The sequence below is a fragment of the Bubalus kerabau genome, chromosome 17 (genome assembly GCF_029407905.1).
Source record: "Bubalus kerabau isolate K-KA32 ecotype Philippines breed swamp buffalo chromosome 17, PCC_UOA_SB_1v2, whole genome shotgun sequence".
Classification (NCBI taxonomy): domain Eukaryota; kingdom Metazoa; phylum Chordata; class Mammalia; order Artiodactyla; family Bovidae; genus Bubalus; species Bubalus kerabau.
Window position 1 is genome coordinate 5,507,987 of NC_073640.1, and position 17,496 is coordinate 5,525,482.

Sequence of the window (17,496 nt, forward strand, 5' to 3'; positions counted from 1 at the left end):
TAACAAACTGTGCCTCAGTTTACTCAGCTGCAGAATGGGGGTAATAACTGTAACCACTTTAAAGGCTATTTATAAAGAGTAAAGAATCAATACACATAAAGTTCTTAGAACAATGCCTGCGCATAACAAACACTAAGAAAGAGCAATGTTACTAAGCATTCATGAGTCTGAGTGAAAATCCAACATCACCACTGATACTGCACTTTTTAAAGCCTGTGATGCTTGCTGCCAACAGTCCTGCTTTGATACTAGAAAAGTGCCAGAGAAGTGAAATTACAATGAACAAGTTTTACAATCCATATGAACAGAAATCCTGAGTATTAATAGACCAAAAAAAAAAAAGCTAAATCTCTTAAAACAAAATAGATAACAGACTTGCTGAGGGAAGTCAGGGTTATGAGTAGACCACAGAGAAGCCTATAAAGGAACAGCTCAGCAGTGTATTTTTACAAGATAAGGAACATAGCCACTGTTTTGGAAAACCAGTCCTAAATTCATGGCCGGAGAAGGCAGTGGGACCCCACTCCAGTACTCTTGCCTGGAAAATCCCATGGACGGAGGAGCCTGGTGAGCTGCGGTCCATGGGGTCGCTAAGAGTCGGACACGACTGAGCGACTTCGCTTTCACTTTTCACTTTACTGCATTGGAGAAGGAAATGGCAACCCACTCCAGTGTTCTTGCCTGGAGAATCCCAGGGAGCGGGGAGCCTGGTGGGCTGCAGTCTATGGGGTCGCACAGAGTCGGACACGACTGAAGCAACTTAGCAGCAGCAGCAGCAGCAGCAGATTCATGGCTAAATACCACATTGTTTATTTTGCCTATGGTTCTGTAAACAGTCTAAGGCAAATAAATATGCATGTACTACAAATTAATCAAACATTTAAACCATTTTTTATATTCAAATATTACTTTTGTTGTTCAGTCGCTAAGTCGTATCTGACTCTTTGCAATCCCATGGACTGTAGCCAGGCTCCTCTGTCCAGGGGATTTCCCAGGCAAAAATACTGGAGTGGGTTGCCATTTCCTCCTCCAGGGGATCTTCCTGACCCAGGGATTGAACCTGCATCTCCAGCATTACAGGCAGATTCTTTACCACTGAGCCACCGGGGAAGCCCTTAAATGTTATACCAGCGACAAACATGAATAAAACTAATTGCTAATTGAAGAAATAAAGAGGGACAAAGCATGGCTATTACCAGACTGAAGTAAAGAGACAGATATAAAAGTAACATAAAGAAGATGCACTATCCTTCTCCTTATAAAATCACTGAAGAGCCACCCAAGGCGAGGGCTTTGACCAGCACACCACCTCCCCAGCAAGTCCTAGCACCCAACCCCGCAGCCTCCCCATCTCTGCTTCACTCCCCTCTCCTCTCCCACGATCTGACTTTATTCCCTGCTGGCAGGGGAAGGGAGCAGGGCAGCAAAAAGCAACACTGAGACTGTATGCTCAGCATCCCAGCTGGGACAGCCACAGAACAAGTTTCGGGAAAACTGACAGTCGGTCCTCCCCACAAAGGCTGGAGCTCTAGCCTCCCGTTTCACAGAGCAGGAAGCTGAATCTACATCCCAGATCGTGTGTAAGTCGACTGCCTTCTGCATTCTAACCCCACCCATGGGAGTTACGCAGGCAAGAGGCCTTCTCCCTGATGCCAGCATGACAGGCTTGCCATGACAGCAGATGCCCAGGCCCTTCACCTCCTTCATGCCTCTCAGGACTGTGGGCTGCTGCAGGGAGATTATACAACCTGCAGGCTCTCCTTTTAGACTGACAGGACAGCTAGACTTCTTTTTTAATTTTTGGCCACACCACTGTAGCATGTGGGATCTTAGTTCCCTGACCAGAGATTGAACCTGTGTCCCCTGCAGTGGAAGTGCAGAGTCTTAACCACTGGACTGCCAGGGAAGTCCCAACAGCTAGACTTCTAAGGGAAGATCTGAGCATACTGAGTGCCCGCCCCAGTGGTTCAGATTCTGGATGGTGTATGTTCTAAAACAATGGATTTTCCCTCTGCAATCTGGGGCGGGGATAAAAGCCCAATGACCATTCTAGAATGGTGTCTGGTTCCCCAGGCTTGACCTCCTCAGTGATACACCCACTATTACCACCTTTATTCCGAAGATAAGGAAACTGAGGCTTGGAAAAGTTTGTGGTTCACCTGATATAATCAGGAAGTAGCAGAATGGGACTGTAGCTCGGGTCAGGCCAAGTTCATTTTCTTACCCTGTGATCATAATGTTCTTCAACACCAATTTGGTCGGGAAGCAAATGTCATTTGGTACTGGGATCTTAACATGGCAATTAACTATGCTGCCCAAGGTACCCTGGACTCTCAAGACAAGTCCTGCTGCTCACAACATCCTCTTGATACCCTCCTGGAGGAGAAAGAGATCACTTACCCGCTTGTCCCATATCCGTACATCCCCGTCGTGACTGGTGGCAAGGCAATTTGCGTTTTTCTTATTCCATTTGACCTGTGAGGCACCCGCTGCAAAGCAAAATCAGGGGAAGAAAGCTGTTGCCCTCAACGCCTTCGGAACAGAGTGGAGCTTATACAGGGGAGCTGGATAATGAGTTCCAGATGAATAAGAACAGAACTCTTCAAGCTTCTATGACTGCATCAGCTCCACAATGAGAGAGAAAATGAAGCCAAAAAAATAAATGAATTAACACATGGGAACAGGATGAGAGATACCTAATTGAGGAAATAATCTCATGAGGGAAAAAAAAAAACCTTCAGGTTACCTCTGAGTAGAATCAATAGGGAACTGTAGTTCCTTTTTTTCCACTTACTTTTATATATTCATTTTTAAATTGTATTTATTTTTATTTTTGGCTATGCTGGGGCTTCCCAGGTGTCGCTAGTGGTAAAGAACCCACCTCCCAATGCAGGAGACCTAAGAGTCGTGGGTTCAATTCCTGGGTCAGGAAGATCCCCTGGAGGAGGAAACGGCAACCCATTCCAATTTTCTTGCCTGGAGAATCCCATGGACAGAAGAGCCTGGAGGGTTATGGTCCATAGGGTCGAAGAGAGTCAGACACAACTGAAGCGACTTAGCACAAGCTTGGGCCTCCGCTGCTGCGTGGGCTTCTCACGGCAGTGGCTTCTCTTACCGCAGAGCACAGGCGCTGGGACGCCCAGGCTCCAGTAGCTGTAGCACAGGGGCTCAGAAGTTGTGGCTCCTGGGCCCTAGAGCACGGGCTCAATAGTTGCAGTGCAAAGGCTTAGTTGCTCCATGACATACAGGATCTTCCCAGACCAGGGATCAAACCTGTGTCTCCTGGGTCGGCAGGCAGATTCTTTACCACTGAGCCACCAGGGAAGCCCAGGAAATGGAGCTGCTTAAGCAGTTCAGCCGAGCTCTGCTGGATGGTAACTGACTCATTGCACAACCCACCCTTCATCTTCTCCAACGCCAAGCTTGCGATCACAAGAGCCTCAGATCAAAGCCTGCACCTTCCCACTCTGTTTTTGTTTTGGGAGGAGGGGCAGTCCTGGAAAAACACAGCCTGCAGCTGAAGCTCAGCTGAAGACTGAGCCCCACCGTTACCCAATTCTGCCCTCAGAAAGTTACGTGCTCCCCACCCCTTCTCCTGTCTCCCCATCGGCAATTACACGTGGCCCTGCGTGGGGACAGGAACTCAGTCCTCTGCCAATACACAGAGGGAACAATAATGACAAAAGAGCTACTTAAGTGAGGGGGCATACTGGTACTGGAAGATGCCAGAAGGGGCTGAGACAGGTGGAAAACTGGGACATGGCAGCACTTCTAGCTGACTCTTAAAATAATCACATTAATTACGTTAAACCAGAACAACATGATGATTCTCTTTCCACCTCTTCTTGTTGTTGCTCAGACAACACATGACATTTCTGCTTTGACACCCTCTCTCTTCGGGTGGGTGTTTATTACTTGGGGACACCACAGTGGATCCAGGGCTTTAGAGGGCAACCTGACCCAAGAACCTGGAAAGGATGAGAGAGAAAGCAAGGGCTTGGTACCCAACAGGAAACAGAGTAAGGCCCAGACTTAAGCCTTGCTTGGCTTTGGTGAGAATATCTGTTGGCTTGCTTCTTTGTTTGTTGTGTTTTTTCCCTGAGACACAGGGCACCTTAAGTCACCTAAGAATGAATGGTGGACACCCCTGAAGTTGGAGGAAGGTGGTATATTACTCAGGAGACCCAGTTTCTTTGCAAGAAAGCTAGAGGAGGAAGTGTAAGAAAAGACTGCTCCATTTCTGTGTGACAGAGTTACCGAAGAGTTTGAAGACACAAGGAAAAAAATTTTTTTTTCTATTCCTTTAATGTTGTGCCTATATGAGACAATGAATGTTCATTAAATTTATTGTGATCATTATTTGGTAAGTCAAATCATTATGCTGGACACCTTAAATTTATACACTGCTGTGTGTCAACTATATCTCAATAAAACTGGAAGAAAAGAAAGTAAGAAAAATTTTTTAAAAGAAGAAAAAAAAAATAAAAACCAGTTTCAAGAAAATATACCCTTCCCAGTAGGTGGTCTATCAGAACATGAAGCCTCCCAAAGGATTCTGGGAACCTCCTAATTCAACCTGTAGGATCATGACATCAAGATGAAATGAAGGCCCCAGAGTTCTCAGAATCAGAGAAGGCTCTGGAGGACACACAGTCATGCCTTACTGACTTCCTGCCCCACGGTGGAAACAATTTACTCACAGAGAGATGGGGACCACAGACTCTGGGGAATAGCAGCCTCTGCCTCCACCTCTCAGGGAATGTTAGCCAGAGCGGCTTTATGTCAAGGTCCACAAGCTTCGCGTTCACTTCTATCCCCCCAGGGCAGCTCTGCCACCACTGAGAAGCCTCACTGAGGTACAAAAAAGAAAAACATCTCCTACCTCTGCTTCTTAAGAAGCACTTAGAAAAGAAAGCAATTAGAATAATCTTCCTTTTTAGAGGTCCTCTACAATCCAATTAAGTTAGAAACCTGTCAGGAGAACTAACGAAGACCCCTGGTACTTTCTTTCAGCCGGATGTCCTCTGCGACCACATCTGTGGGTCGTTATACGCCTGAGATCAGAAGTATGTGCATGGGGGCAGGGGCCAGATCAATTAAACTGTTAAGCACAGAGGCACAGGCGCTTGAGTCCTACACCTATGGAACAAACCTTCACAGAGCATCTCCTCAGAGCAGGCACTGAGGTTGACCCTGGTCTGCAGCCCTGAACAATGTGGTCCCTAACCTCACAGAGCAAACCAACCAACTGCTTAATCCATTTGTGATGTTTAATGCCTTCAAACGATGAGGTGGGGGGATGCAGGGGGAAAAAAAAGAATCATGCAATCATTTTGGAGCAAACATCAAATGTAAATTGAAATGACCCAAGAAGATTCAAAATAAGGAGGATTTAAGAGACAGATAATATGATCTGTTTTGATCAAGGATGTCAAAATAGAATCCTGATAACTGGGCTTCATCATAGGGGGGAAGGTAAAACATTTCTATGCCCAAGTTCAACCCTCAGGAAGTGGTGAGAATCTTCTGTAACAAGCCCAGTGGAGAAATGCAAGAGCAGTCAACTCCAAAAGGGTGATGGAAACAGGCAGATGAGAAGGCAACTTCAAAGTTTCCATGTGTCCGTATTAAATGATCCCGTCGGGACACAATCAGCATAACGTAGACTGTGCGGAAACCACAGGACAAAATACCTGTTTTCCTCAATAAAGAAACTGCAGGAAAGGAAAAACAACCAAAAAAGGGGAAAGGAGAGGAAACCTACCAACTGAAAGAGATGAGAAATATATCAACCACTTTATCAACACCAGCTTTATTTGGATTCTGATTCAAAAATTTTGTAAAAGGAGAACAAAAAAACCAGACAACATCTACTGAAACTACTGAGAAAATTTGCATATGCTTAAATATTTGAGGATATTAAAGAACTACTGTTAATATTTTTAGGTATGCTAATGGTATTGCGGTTATGTGTTTTTTTAAAGGGGTCCCCTCTTGTAAAAAACACTTACTGAAATATTTGTTGATGAAATGATATGACACCTGGGATTTGCTTCAAAAATAATCCCAAAGGGCATGGGGTGGAGGTGAAAGATGACAGACGACTGTCTGTGCATTGACAGTCATTCAAGCTGGATGACGAACACGAGGCAATTCATTCTCTTCTTGTTTCACAGTTTTGAAAGTTTCCACAATAAAAAGTCTGAAAAGCAACATGGCACCTGCCCTTGAACTCTGACATAAGTTCCTGACCACTTCTACAGTCCAGACTCTAGCTTCTGAGAGCAGCAGGGTCAAGGTCCACGCAGCTTGCACAGAGGCAGGGCACAGGTGGGAGGGAGCCCGGCCGGTGCAAGCAGGGCGGTGGGAGGGGGGAGTGAAGGCCGCTGGGGAGGGGGGTGGGCAGTCACTCACCTACAGCAGACAGCGCGACAGTGGGCTTCCGCGTGTCTCTGAAATTCGAGAGTCAGAAGTCAAACGCCTGTCCACCGGCACCACCCGCCTGGGGCCTCTCTCCTTCTGCTTGCCTTTCTTCACTTTCCTTTCAAGGTGTGCTGGGGCTTCACTGGGAATGTGAGCACCTTAATAAGTGGTGTAAAGAAAATCCTGTCTCTCTCCAGGGAGATGAACTTTCTCAACCTCTTCAATTGAGGCAGAACCTGAACTTCAAATCTCTGTCTCCACAGAGAACAAATTATAGTATTCAATAGTGCAGCCTAAGTGACTGAAGTGAACATGCAGGGAGCCAAAAGGCCCCTTCCTGCGTCACTTCTCCTAAGGAACAAGGGGACAGTTGTAGAGACGCAATTGTGTAAGAACCTTCCAACAGCACAGCCAGGATGGCGTGAAAAACTACTCTGGATGTTCCCAACAGCCCAGAGGTGGAAGCCACTCAAGTGTCCGCTGCTGAACACATAAACCAACTATGGTCTATACAGACAACGGATTGTCACCAGGCCTTAAAAAGGAAGGGAAGGGGGGCTTCTCCAATGGTCCAGTGGTTGAGACTCTGCCTTCCAATGCAGGGGGCGTGGGTTCGATCCCTGGTCAGGGAACTAAGATCCCACATACTACACCGAAGGGATGAAGAAAAAATCAAGGAAGAAAATCCTGTCACATGCTACCACACGGCTGCACCTTGAGGACATTACAGTAAGTGAAATAAGTCAGTCACAAAAGGATGGATTCCACTTACACATAGTACCTGGAATAGTCAAATTCACAGCAAGTACAGTGGTAGCTGCCGGGGGCTGAAAGGAGTAGGAACCGGGGGGCTGTTTAATGGGTACAGAGTTTCAGTTTTGCAGGATGAAAAAGATCTGGAGCTTCACTGCAGAGCAATGTGAATATACTTGACACAACCGATCTGCACAGTTAAAAACGATTAAGATAGCAAATTTCATCTTGTGGGTTTTTTTTACTACAGTTTAAAAAAAAAAACAAAACTATTTCTGGATACAGTGGGAGACTCAAATGGTCAATGGTTCACTGCAAATGGTCAGTGGGCAGCTGCATAGGGCTGGGAGGACCAGACAAGGCAAAGCTGCAGCCCTGGCTTATTGAGAAGGCAAATTGGTTCAGTGTCTTTCCATCTTTAAATTATGAAAATGACTGTTTCATATAAATGAGGGATCCTTGCCCCAGAGCTCCCGGGGGACTGCTTGTTTGCTAAGAGCCGCTCTTGGTCCACTTCCCCTGGATTTTCTGCTCCTTCTCCCTCCTCTGGCGCTGCCTTTAGACCCATCACCTCGGAGGTGCGGACGTGCACGGGACACTGGTGCAGTCACCTGTGCGCACCTCTGCCCCTGAGAATCCCTCCGCTGGCCCGTCTGCTCCAGCAAACCTCAACACCTGGCCTGTCCTCTGCCTACAGTTCACCTTTCAGTGTAAAGTGTCACAAAATCACTGTCAATTGGGACAGCAGTGGGGGAGAGGGTGTCCTGTCCTGGGAACCCCCCAGGCCACGCAGCCCCTAGCTAGGGGTTACGGGGAAGGGAACCTGCTCTTCAAAGAGAAGGGGGAACAGCCGTGTACTAAGAACTCAGGATGCGCAGACTCCGAGGCTGGGCACTCCTCCACGCTTAGCTCCATGGGGAGCTGGCCTACACGCTGGCTCTCGGCCCCCTTTCCAGGGGCGGTGGAGCGGCACCAAGAGCTGGGCAGCTGTCTGGGGGCACCGCCCGCTGCAGACCCACGTGTGTGCCCAGCGAAATGCCCCCACTGTCACCTGCGTTCCCGTTGCCACAACCTGGGGTTCTTTCAACAGGACTTTCCCGGGCTGCTGGAGCCCGTTTTGCAAACCTCTGTGATGGGCCTGAACTGCCAGGGAACCAGGCCCCTGTGGACAGCCTTCACCCAGGGACCGACAGCAGACGGCAGCCCGCTTCCTGGGCCCCAGGTGGGTCACCTCTGGGGAGGGAGTGGGGCACCTGCGCCCAGCGTCCCCCACAGGACTAAGTTCCACTGGCTCCCCGCGGTCCCCAGGAGGACGACGCGCCCTCTCGCTCACCTTCCTGAGCCTGTCTGCCCCCCACCCCGCACTGGTAGGTCTGTCCCCTCCTAAACAAGGCTCCTGCAGGGTCTGCCTGTCTCAGGGTCTGCAGCGAGGGGGAACCACGGTCCCGTAGCAGCTGGGCGGTTATGCCCTTTCACTGTTCTTACTTGATATCCCAAATGTAGATGTAGGTGTCCACAGAACTGGTGACCAGGAGATCAGGCTCAAACACTGCCCAGTCCAAGTCACTGGAAACACAAGGAAGAAAGAAGACAGCAATGATGAGAAAGCATTGAGTGAAGTTCCAGAGCACAACCAGATTTCATTTCTGGTGGCTTCAAAAAGTCACCCTGCAGGGGCCCCTCAACATGGTCTAGGCTGGGTATCTGGGTATTTAGGCTGGGAATCTCCCAAGTTCCTTGGGAAAGACGACTTAACTGAGCTCCAAAGGGAACTTTCAGGTCCTTCCCTGGTTACCATCTGCTCCCCCAAAAGAAACGGAGCACTTCAACTTAAAACACACACACACACAAATGCACAGAGACACACGTGCATGCACGTAAGACAAAACAAAGGGGGAAAAAACATAGAATTTTTGACTTACTGCCTTTTAAGTCAGACTTAACCACAGGTACCCTGAGTAAACCCAACATCTTCAAAGCAGTGGCAGAGTGCCATGTTGCCACATAGCTTTCGAGGAGGGCCAGAGGCCTCTGGCGCTCCCGACCAACACTGTCCCTCCTCGAAAGGCACTTACTACATACAGAGTTAACACAGCCTGGGGTCCGGCCTTCCCCACCACCTCCCACGCCACCTTCACCACTTCCTGCTGCTGCTTCCCGCAACAAAATGTCCCCACCCAGAGACAGTGACCCAAGGAACATCCCAGAAGTCAGCCAGAAGGCCCTCAGGAAGAAGAAACTGCACATCTGGGTAACGGACTGTGAGACAGGAGCCCCACGAGGTGCCCACGTGGCTGGACACAGGGCTAAGGGCTGGGCCCAGAGGGCTCTGTGCACCTGGCACCGCTGACCGTGAGCCCCGGGGAGTTCCTCAGGTGTAGCTGCATCTCCTGCAGCAAAGGAGTGCTAACCTTTCACCCTGGAGCAGGCTGTCCTGTCTAGGTATCTCCTGGGATCGGGGTTAATAGCTACAGGGATGCAGGTTCCCAAATTCCAGCTGTTCCTCGCCATGAAAGCCATTACTTCAGGACAGCTAAGGATACAGCAGACACCCAGGGTCAACGCAAACCCAGATGGTCAAGCCTGGAGGGGGATGGTGTCTTGGCTTCATTTCCCCCGGGATGGGACCAAACGACAGAGGCCCAGAGCAGCAGAGGGCAGTGCCTACCTGATGACGCGTGTGTGGCCTTGTAAGGTCGTGCCAACCTCCCCACTGCCATCTTTCCACTTGTAAAGGTCGACCCTTTGGTTGCTCTGGAAAGAAACAAGGGAAACGCCATCTTAAACGTCACAGCTGGACTGAAGCTACAGATACGCTCCTGAGCACGAGAGCTATGGGTCACGGAGCCCTCCTCCACTGTCAGAGGAACCACCACCCGCCCCCCCCTCCCCCGGCTCTGAAGGTCACACGCCCATCTCCCCAGTCGCTGTCACACTCCGCATTCTCAGCTCATCCTTCCCGCCGTCAAACACCTAGAGGCCACCTATAGCACTCTGAAAAAACGCCTGCTTAAGAAAGAAAACAGAACCACCACCGAAAGGGTGTCCTGGAAGGCAAAACTATAGAAGAGTCCTTGACACATGAACTTCTTTAAGGTTAAGCAGAAAGACACAGGGCAAATGGGCCAGAAGGAACCACACTACAATAAGAAAAAGGAAGAAAAGAAAAAGCTTCCATCAAACTGCAGCTGCTGCTAAGTCGCTTCAGTCGTGTCCGACTCTGTGCGACCCCATAGACAGCAGCCCACCAGGCTCCCCCGTCCCTGGGATTCTCCAGGCAAGAACACTGGAGTGGGTTGCCATTTCCTTCTCCAATGCATCAAAGTGAAAAGTGAAAGTGAAGTCGCTCAGTCCGACTCTTATCGACCCCATGGACTGCAGCCTACCAGGCTCCTCCATCCATGGGATTTTCCAGGCAAGAGTACTGGAGTGGGGTGCCATCGCCTTCTCCGTCCATCAAACTACATTTCACTTAAAAAACAACAGGCCAGCAAATGCTCCCCAAATATCATGAGTTCAAGAAGCACACTGACAGTGGATAAAGATTACTAATACACTAACGACTATTAGTACTGTTAGTAATCTAATCATTTCTGAAGACTGGTTTTCATTTTAGCTCAGAGACACTTGTGCAGAGCTCTGAGGTTTTTACCCAGAAATGCCAGTTTCCAATTCTAAATAGGTAAGGTTCTTGTCAAAAGCTTAGAATTCAGAATGCTTCCAGTGGGAATAGGAGTGAAAGGAAAGCCCTTCCTGATCTTATAATAACATTCCCTGCCATTTCCAGGGTCTACTAGGGCCAGTTTATGGACCAGGAACTTTGAGAAACCTACCCTCTGTTTTTTCTTATCACATGCACACTAGATGTCATTACCCACGTCACAGATGAGACAACTAAGACTCCAAAAGTTAGGTGGGTGCTCAAGAAAAAACAGTGAGCATTAAAACTGGGACCTGACCTCAGATTTCCTAACTCCAAAGCACTTTCTCCTGTAACTGCCTTCCAGCCAAGACCAATGAAGGAAAGAAAAAAAAAGAGTAAAATTGAACTTTCATCAAAATGAAATGTCACAAACAACATTATAAAGGAATTAAAAAGATAGTCTACAGAACTAGAGAATATACCTGCAGATCCGATCACTGATAAGGGTCTATCTATAGTCTTACAACTAAATAGCAAAGAAAGACAAATAACCCAATTCAAAAACAGGCAAAGGAACTGAACAGACAAATCTCCAAAACATAATATGAAAATGACCAACCGACACACAAAAACATGTTCAACGTCATTAGTCATGAGGGAAATGCAAATTAAAACCACAGTAAGGTACCACTGGTGTGACACCTACTAAGAGGACTAGAATTTTTAAATTACAAAAACAAAAACAGGAAATAACAAATTTTGGTGAGGCTCTGGAGAAACTGGAATCCTTGTGCAGTGCTGACGGGACTGCAAAACGATCCAGCCACTGTAACAGATGGATGGTTCTGCAAAAAGTCAACACAGACTTACCAAGTGGCCCTCCCACCACCCCTAGGGATATACCCCAAAGAAGAGAAAATGGGCACTCAAAAAAGTACACGCACACACATGTGCTTATCAGCACTACTCCTGCCAGACCAAATGTCCGCTGGTGGATGAACAGACGACATGTGATGTATCCATAGGAAGGAACAGTATTCAGCCATAACAAAGGGAAAGAAGTATTGATACATGCTACAACATGGACAAAGAAGCCAGACACAAAAGGTCATGGATCGTTTGACTGCATTTATATAAAATGTCCAGAGGAGCTAAGAACACAGAGAGGTCACCAGGGGCTGTGGGTGGAGGGAATAACTGCTTAATCGTAGTGGGGTTTCCTATGGAGCAGTGGAAATGCTTGGGAATTAGACAGAGGTGGTGATTACATAACACAGTGAATCTAGTAAAGGACACTGAACTGTTCACTTTAAATGACTGCCTGAAAAAAATCAACAAGGCTCTGTCTCGCCCCTCCTAAACACAAGCAGTGTTAGTCCACTTGGGTCAAGTACTAAGGGCTCAGCCTAAACCTGTGGTTCCCAATCACGGGAGATTTTGCTTCCCAGGGGACATATGACAATGTCCAGAGACATTTGTGGTTGTCGAGATGGGGGTAGGGGGATGCTACTGAGATCTAGTCGGGGAGGGGCCAGGGGTGCTACTGGTTTCCTGCAAAGCCCAGGATAGACCCCGCCACGAAGAAAGATCCAGTCTGACCCTTCAATAGTCCCAGGAACCAGTGCCAATCTAGTCGCTGTCCCTCGTTACAGGCAGACAATCAGATTCTATTTTGGAAGCGACAGGGAAGAGCCGCTTTTTGTTCCTTCTAAAGCTGACAACACTGCTCTTCTTTCTTTTGTAAGATGCTTTCCTCTCACAGACCATCATTCCTGATAAGAACAGACCCAGACGGCACAGCGAATGGTCACATTCCCTGCAGGATGAGGACTTCTTCAAATACTGCCCTCCCTGCCCAGTGCAAAAGGAGCCAGAGGTTTAGATCTCTAATTGTCCTAGGAGAACAAATCCTGATAAAAAATCTGGCCAAGGATACTAGAAATGATCTAAGCCCAGGTCTTTTTTGAGTCTGGAATCCCTTGGAAAATCTAATCATTTGTATGTATCTTTTCCCTGGAAGAATTCACATATAAATAGGTACATAAAATTTCAGAGGATTAAACAAATCTAACAAATCCTAGTCAAGAAAAGGATCCCTTCCTTTGAGTGGAAAGGTGCCTGGAATCTTCTGATCACTCTGAAAGCAACAACAATACCCTCCCAGACCAGCTCACCAGGTCCCTCCTTAGAAGGTCTTTCTGAGTCCCTGGCTAGTTATACTCCGGAAATAAAAATGGGTTCTTATCATAAACAGACATGGAGGTATCTACCTGCTTCCCCTTCCAAATCTGGATTCAATCCTTAGAAATACTGATGGGTCCCCAGATTCTTTTTATATATAACTTAAATCTGTAATTTGCTTCCATCTTCCTTTAAGAAGCATGCACACGTCTTTCCTATTTGAAAAAGGAGGATTGCATTCTCTTCTCTACATAGAACACAGACCTACCAGCCCAGATCTCACATTTAAAAGCCTTTTCCAGTACTCGTTACATGAGCTCACCGAGGCTGCAAAATAATGCGCGAAGCTGTCATGAGGATTCCACTGCACAGCTCCAATGTCCCACTTGCTCTGGCGTGAGATCTTCCGGTGACCTTCGAAGGGGGCATCCAGATTGACGATGTATAGGAATCGGCGGCTAGGAAAACAACATCAACATTTTAACAACAGAACAGCATTTGCATGAAGATAGAAAAGCACATTTGGAATGACAAACAGTACGCAAAAAAAAAATCCCCAGATGCACATGATGTTTATTGACTCTGAAAGGCATACAAGTGACCAGAGTAACTCGTGGCTGCTGTACCCCTGCAAGGTCTGCCTCTAGAGATGGCCCTCCCTCCTGTATCCCCAGAATCCTGACCTCCTCCACCAGATTCAGCTTCTCAGGCTTTACTATTCCCCCAGCTAGGATCATAGCTGATTCCACAGACCCCCACTACACAGTCTGCATTTCGCCTACAGCACCTATCTCCATAGCAGAACTGCTCTTGTAAAGGCTCTTGTCCCAAAGCTGAACGTTTCGGGGTATGGGCCACGTCTTGAATATCTCTGTATTCCCTCGTCGTTAGGCAGTGCTTTGCATTCAATAAGTGTGGGTAAAACCAAACACATCACTTATCACTTAGCCAAACATTCTGTAGAAAACCTCAGATTCCCATGCAAGTTGACGACCTGGTGACAGGAACCAAATTAACACTATTGGAAGGGGGAAGAGCAACCAAAAAATAATAATGATGAAAACAATAATCATAGTAAGTGCCAATAATGTTCACAGTGCCAATCAAAAAGAAGGCCCTGAAAACGGGGAGGTCTTTTGTTCACCTATTTTCTTTCTAAGGAAAAAATCCTTGGTGGGTGGATCAACCTCTCGGCAGCCATCAGCATGAGCTCTTTGCTGGGGAGTGCTCTGAGTGCCCAGGGTATCAGCGACAACAGGTGGGCTAGACAACGAAGACAAAGATGAACTGACCCTGCTCAGAAGAGACAGGAATTGGAACGTAAAAGTGGCAGATCGAACTCTAGCAGAAGCCCTAGGAGGCATAGGTTAATAGAGAAGGAAAGCACAGGTTAAGACACAAATTCAGAGAGTCTGTGGGGCTTCTGAGAAAGCTGGTGCAGAACAAAGGCCTAGAACCTCTGACCTCTTCCTAAGGAATCACCTGATCGTACGGCAGGCAGGCCAGCATCTTCTCATTAGAATGAACACAGGGCAAAGGCCCGACACCATACAAGTGACGCGGGTATCAAGAGGAGAACCGAGACAGTACGGGGAAAATGCAGACTAGCAGAAGGTGGGTACTTCCGGATAAACATGCATGACTGAACATACTGGTTGCCTTCATTCCCCCACTGAAGATCCACTAGAGTAAGGGTGAAAATATAAAAGAGAGAAATCCACAAAGACACAGAAAATGAGAGAGGAAAAGATGGAAAGCAGGCAGAAAAATGGTAACTGATCTAGAGGAAAGGCAGCCAGCACCCAAGGGCCTGCAGAGCGAGGTGATGCACACTGCGGAATCCAGGCTGGCAGGGGCTGGAGGGGGAGCGAAACTACTTCCGAGGAGTGGGGGCTGGGGCGGGAGGGGTGGGCGGGAGGTGCTGCGCCCAGAACAGGGCAGGAAGCCGGGGGCGGGGTGGGGGGTGGGGGTGACCCTCGGGCCTCCTCCCCTGTGTAGCACTCACCACGCGGGGCTTTCAGTCTCCAGACAGGGATGGTGTCAGCAGGACTCTCCTCAGGGGGAAATGACCAGCCCAAGAAAGAACAAAAGCAAACAAACCAAAAACAAAGCCCTGAAGATGATGTCCAGCTGAGCTATTTAAAACCCTTAAAGATGATGCTGTTAAAGTGCTGCACTCAGTATGCCAGCAAATTTAGAAAACTCAGCAGTGGCCAAAGGACTGGAAAAGGTCAGTTTTCATTCCAATCCCAAAGAAGGGCAATGCCAAAGAATGCACAAACTACCGCACAACTGTGCTCTTCTCACATGCTAGCAAGGTAATGCTCAAAGCCCTTCAAGCTAGGCTTCAACAGTATGTGAACCGAGAACTTCCAGACACCTCGGCACACTCCAACAAAAGGGCCAGGTTTCTGACTGCTTTCCCTACCGTGAACTGCACCATCACATGCGTAAGCAGAGACTGCACTTACTCTTTTAATATTAACACAGAGCCTGTGAGCATCAGTCATGGAGGAAACTGGAAAGACAGAGACCAAAACAACCAAAAGGATAAAAAAAAAGGAAGCGGGCAGCACAACCGACACTTAACGGCCTCAGAGACAAGGCAAAGAACGGAGAACAGGAGCTCTGAGAAACTAAAAGAACAGCTGAAACTTTTAAATCTGATGGAGGGGTTGGAAGTCACAGTTGACGAAAACTCCGAGAATGCGGGACTTCGCTTGCTGTCCAATGGGTAAGACTTTGTACTTCCCATGCAAGGGACAGGGGTTCGAATCCCTGGTTGGGGAACTAAGATCTCACATGCTGTACGGTGTGGCCAAAAAAATAAACAAATAAACTCTCAAAATGCAAAATCAAAAGACCAAAAGATCAGAAGAGAATGCATACAGGATATCCAACAAGCCCTAAGAGGAGCTCCAGGAAGAATGGGGAAAATTATCAAAGACAGAATGCAGGAAAATTATCAAAGACAGAATGCAGGAAATTTTCCCCAAACTAAAAGACACAGAAATCCAGACTGAAAGGGCCCTCCTTGTTAATAAAAATTATTCTGTATTTTACTCTGGTGATCACATGAGTGCTGCTGCTGCTGCTGCTGCTGAGTCGCTTCAGTCGTGTCCGACTCTGTGCAACCCCATAGACGGCAGCCCACCAGGCTCCCCTGTCCCTGGGATTCTCCAGGCAAGAACACTGGAGTGGGTTGCCATTTCCTCCTCCCATGCATGAAAGTGAAAAGTGAAAGGGAAGTCGCTCACTCGTGTCCGACTCTTAGCGACCCCATGGACTGCAGCCCACCAGGCTCCTCTGTCCATGGGATTTTCCAGCAAGAGTACTGGAGTGGGGTGCCATTGCCTTCTGCTCACATGAGTGCATATATTTGTAAATTTAAGGCTATACCTTACTACACATATTTTAAAGCTCAATATAAGAAAATGAAATGGTGAACTTTAAGATCATGTTGAAAAACAGTATGGATGTATACATGTCTAAGAACACACCAAAACAGAAACACCTGCATGATGTCCCATTACATAATCCCATTTTCTCTTAGAATGCTACAAATGACAATATCCACAGCAGTCAATACTGAGAAGTCTAACGTTAAGATACAGTTATTCCAGGGCACCTGAAAGTATCTTGTGGGCTGTTAATACGGCTGCTGTGCTGTGCTCAGTTGTCAGTCATGTCCAACTCCTTGCCACCCTTTGAACTGTAACCCACAAGACTCCTCTGTCCACGGGGTTTTCCAGGTAAGAATACTGGAGTGGGTTTCCATTCCCTTCTCCAGTTAATATGACTACAAAATGCCAAGTTGTTTTTCTTTTTGTTTGGATAAAGCAGGTAATAATGTCAGAAAGGGGAGGTGGGTCCCTCTAAGTGCCCAGCAAAATGAATGAAAAAAGACATACCAAATCAGTCATGGTGAAAATTTCACACACATAAGAAGTAAAGGTAACACTAGGGATAAAGATAGGATTTCTCCAAAGATAAAAAAATAGGTCACATACAGAGTCCAGAATCAAAATAGCATAGGACCTCTTGCCAATAACACTGAGAAAAAGAACCCTGAATATGATTCAACACAACAATGGTTATATGATTATATTGGCAGGAGGGAGAAAGCCAGCTGTTTCTATAAGGGACTCACAGACCAAATAAAAATGCTCAATACTCATCTTCTATTATAAGAGGTCACTTTGAATATTTATGATGGATAAATCAAGATACAGCAGTATATGTAGTATGTGTGTATTAGTCACTTAATTATGTCCAACTCTTTGCGATCCCATGGACTATAACTTGCCAGGCTCCTCTGTCCATGGAATTCTCCAGGCAAGAATACTGGAGTGGGTTGCCATCTCCTTCTCCAATATGTACTATACCACTTGGAAAACTGGAGGCAATCCAAAAATAACAATGGCTAAAAAGAGTCTCAAGTGGACAGAGAAGGACATTATACAGTAGTAAAGGGACCAACCCAACAAGAAGGTGTA

At 47.2% G+C, this 17,496-nt stretch overlaps 1 protein-coding gene across 1 annotated transcript in view; it reads right to left on the minus strand.

Moving 5' to 3' along the window:
• WDR59 (WD repeat domain 59) overlaps window positions 1-17,496 on the minus strand; it is an 80,621-nt gene that overhangs the window by 49,165 nt on the left and 13,960 nt on the right. The window contains exons 3-7 of the mRNA XM_055554348.1: window positions 13,323-13,458; window positions 9,845-9,930; window positions 8,662-8,742; window positions 6,415-6,452; window positions 2,401-2,489 (exon numbers count right to left, since the gene is read on the minus strand). Coding sequence (XP_055410323.1) covers window positions 2,401-2,489; window positions 6,415-6,452; window positions 8,662-8,742; window positions 9,845-9,930; window positions 13,323-13,458 — 430 coding nt within the window. The remainder of the gene's footprint in view (window positions 1-2,400; window positions 2,490-6,414; window positions 6,453-8,661; window positions 8,743-9,844; window positions 9,931-13,322; window positions 13,459-17,496) is intronic.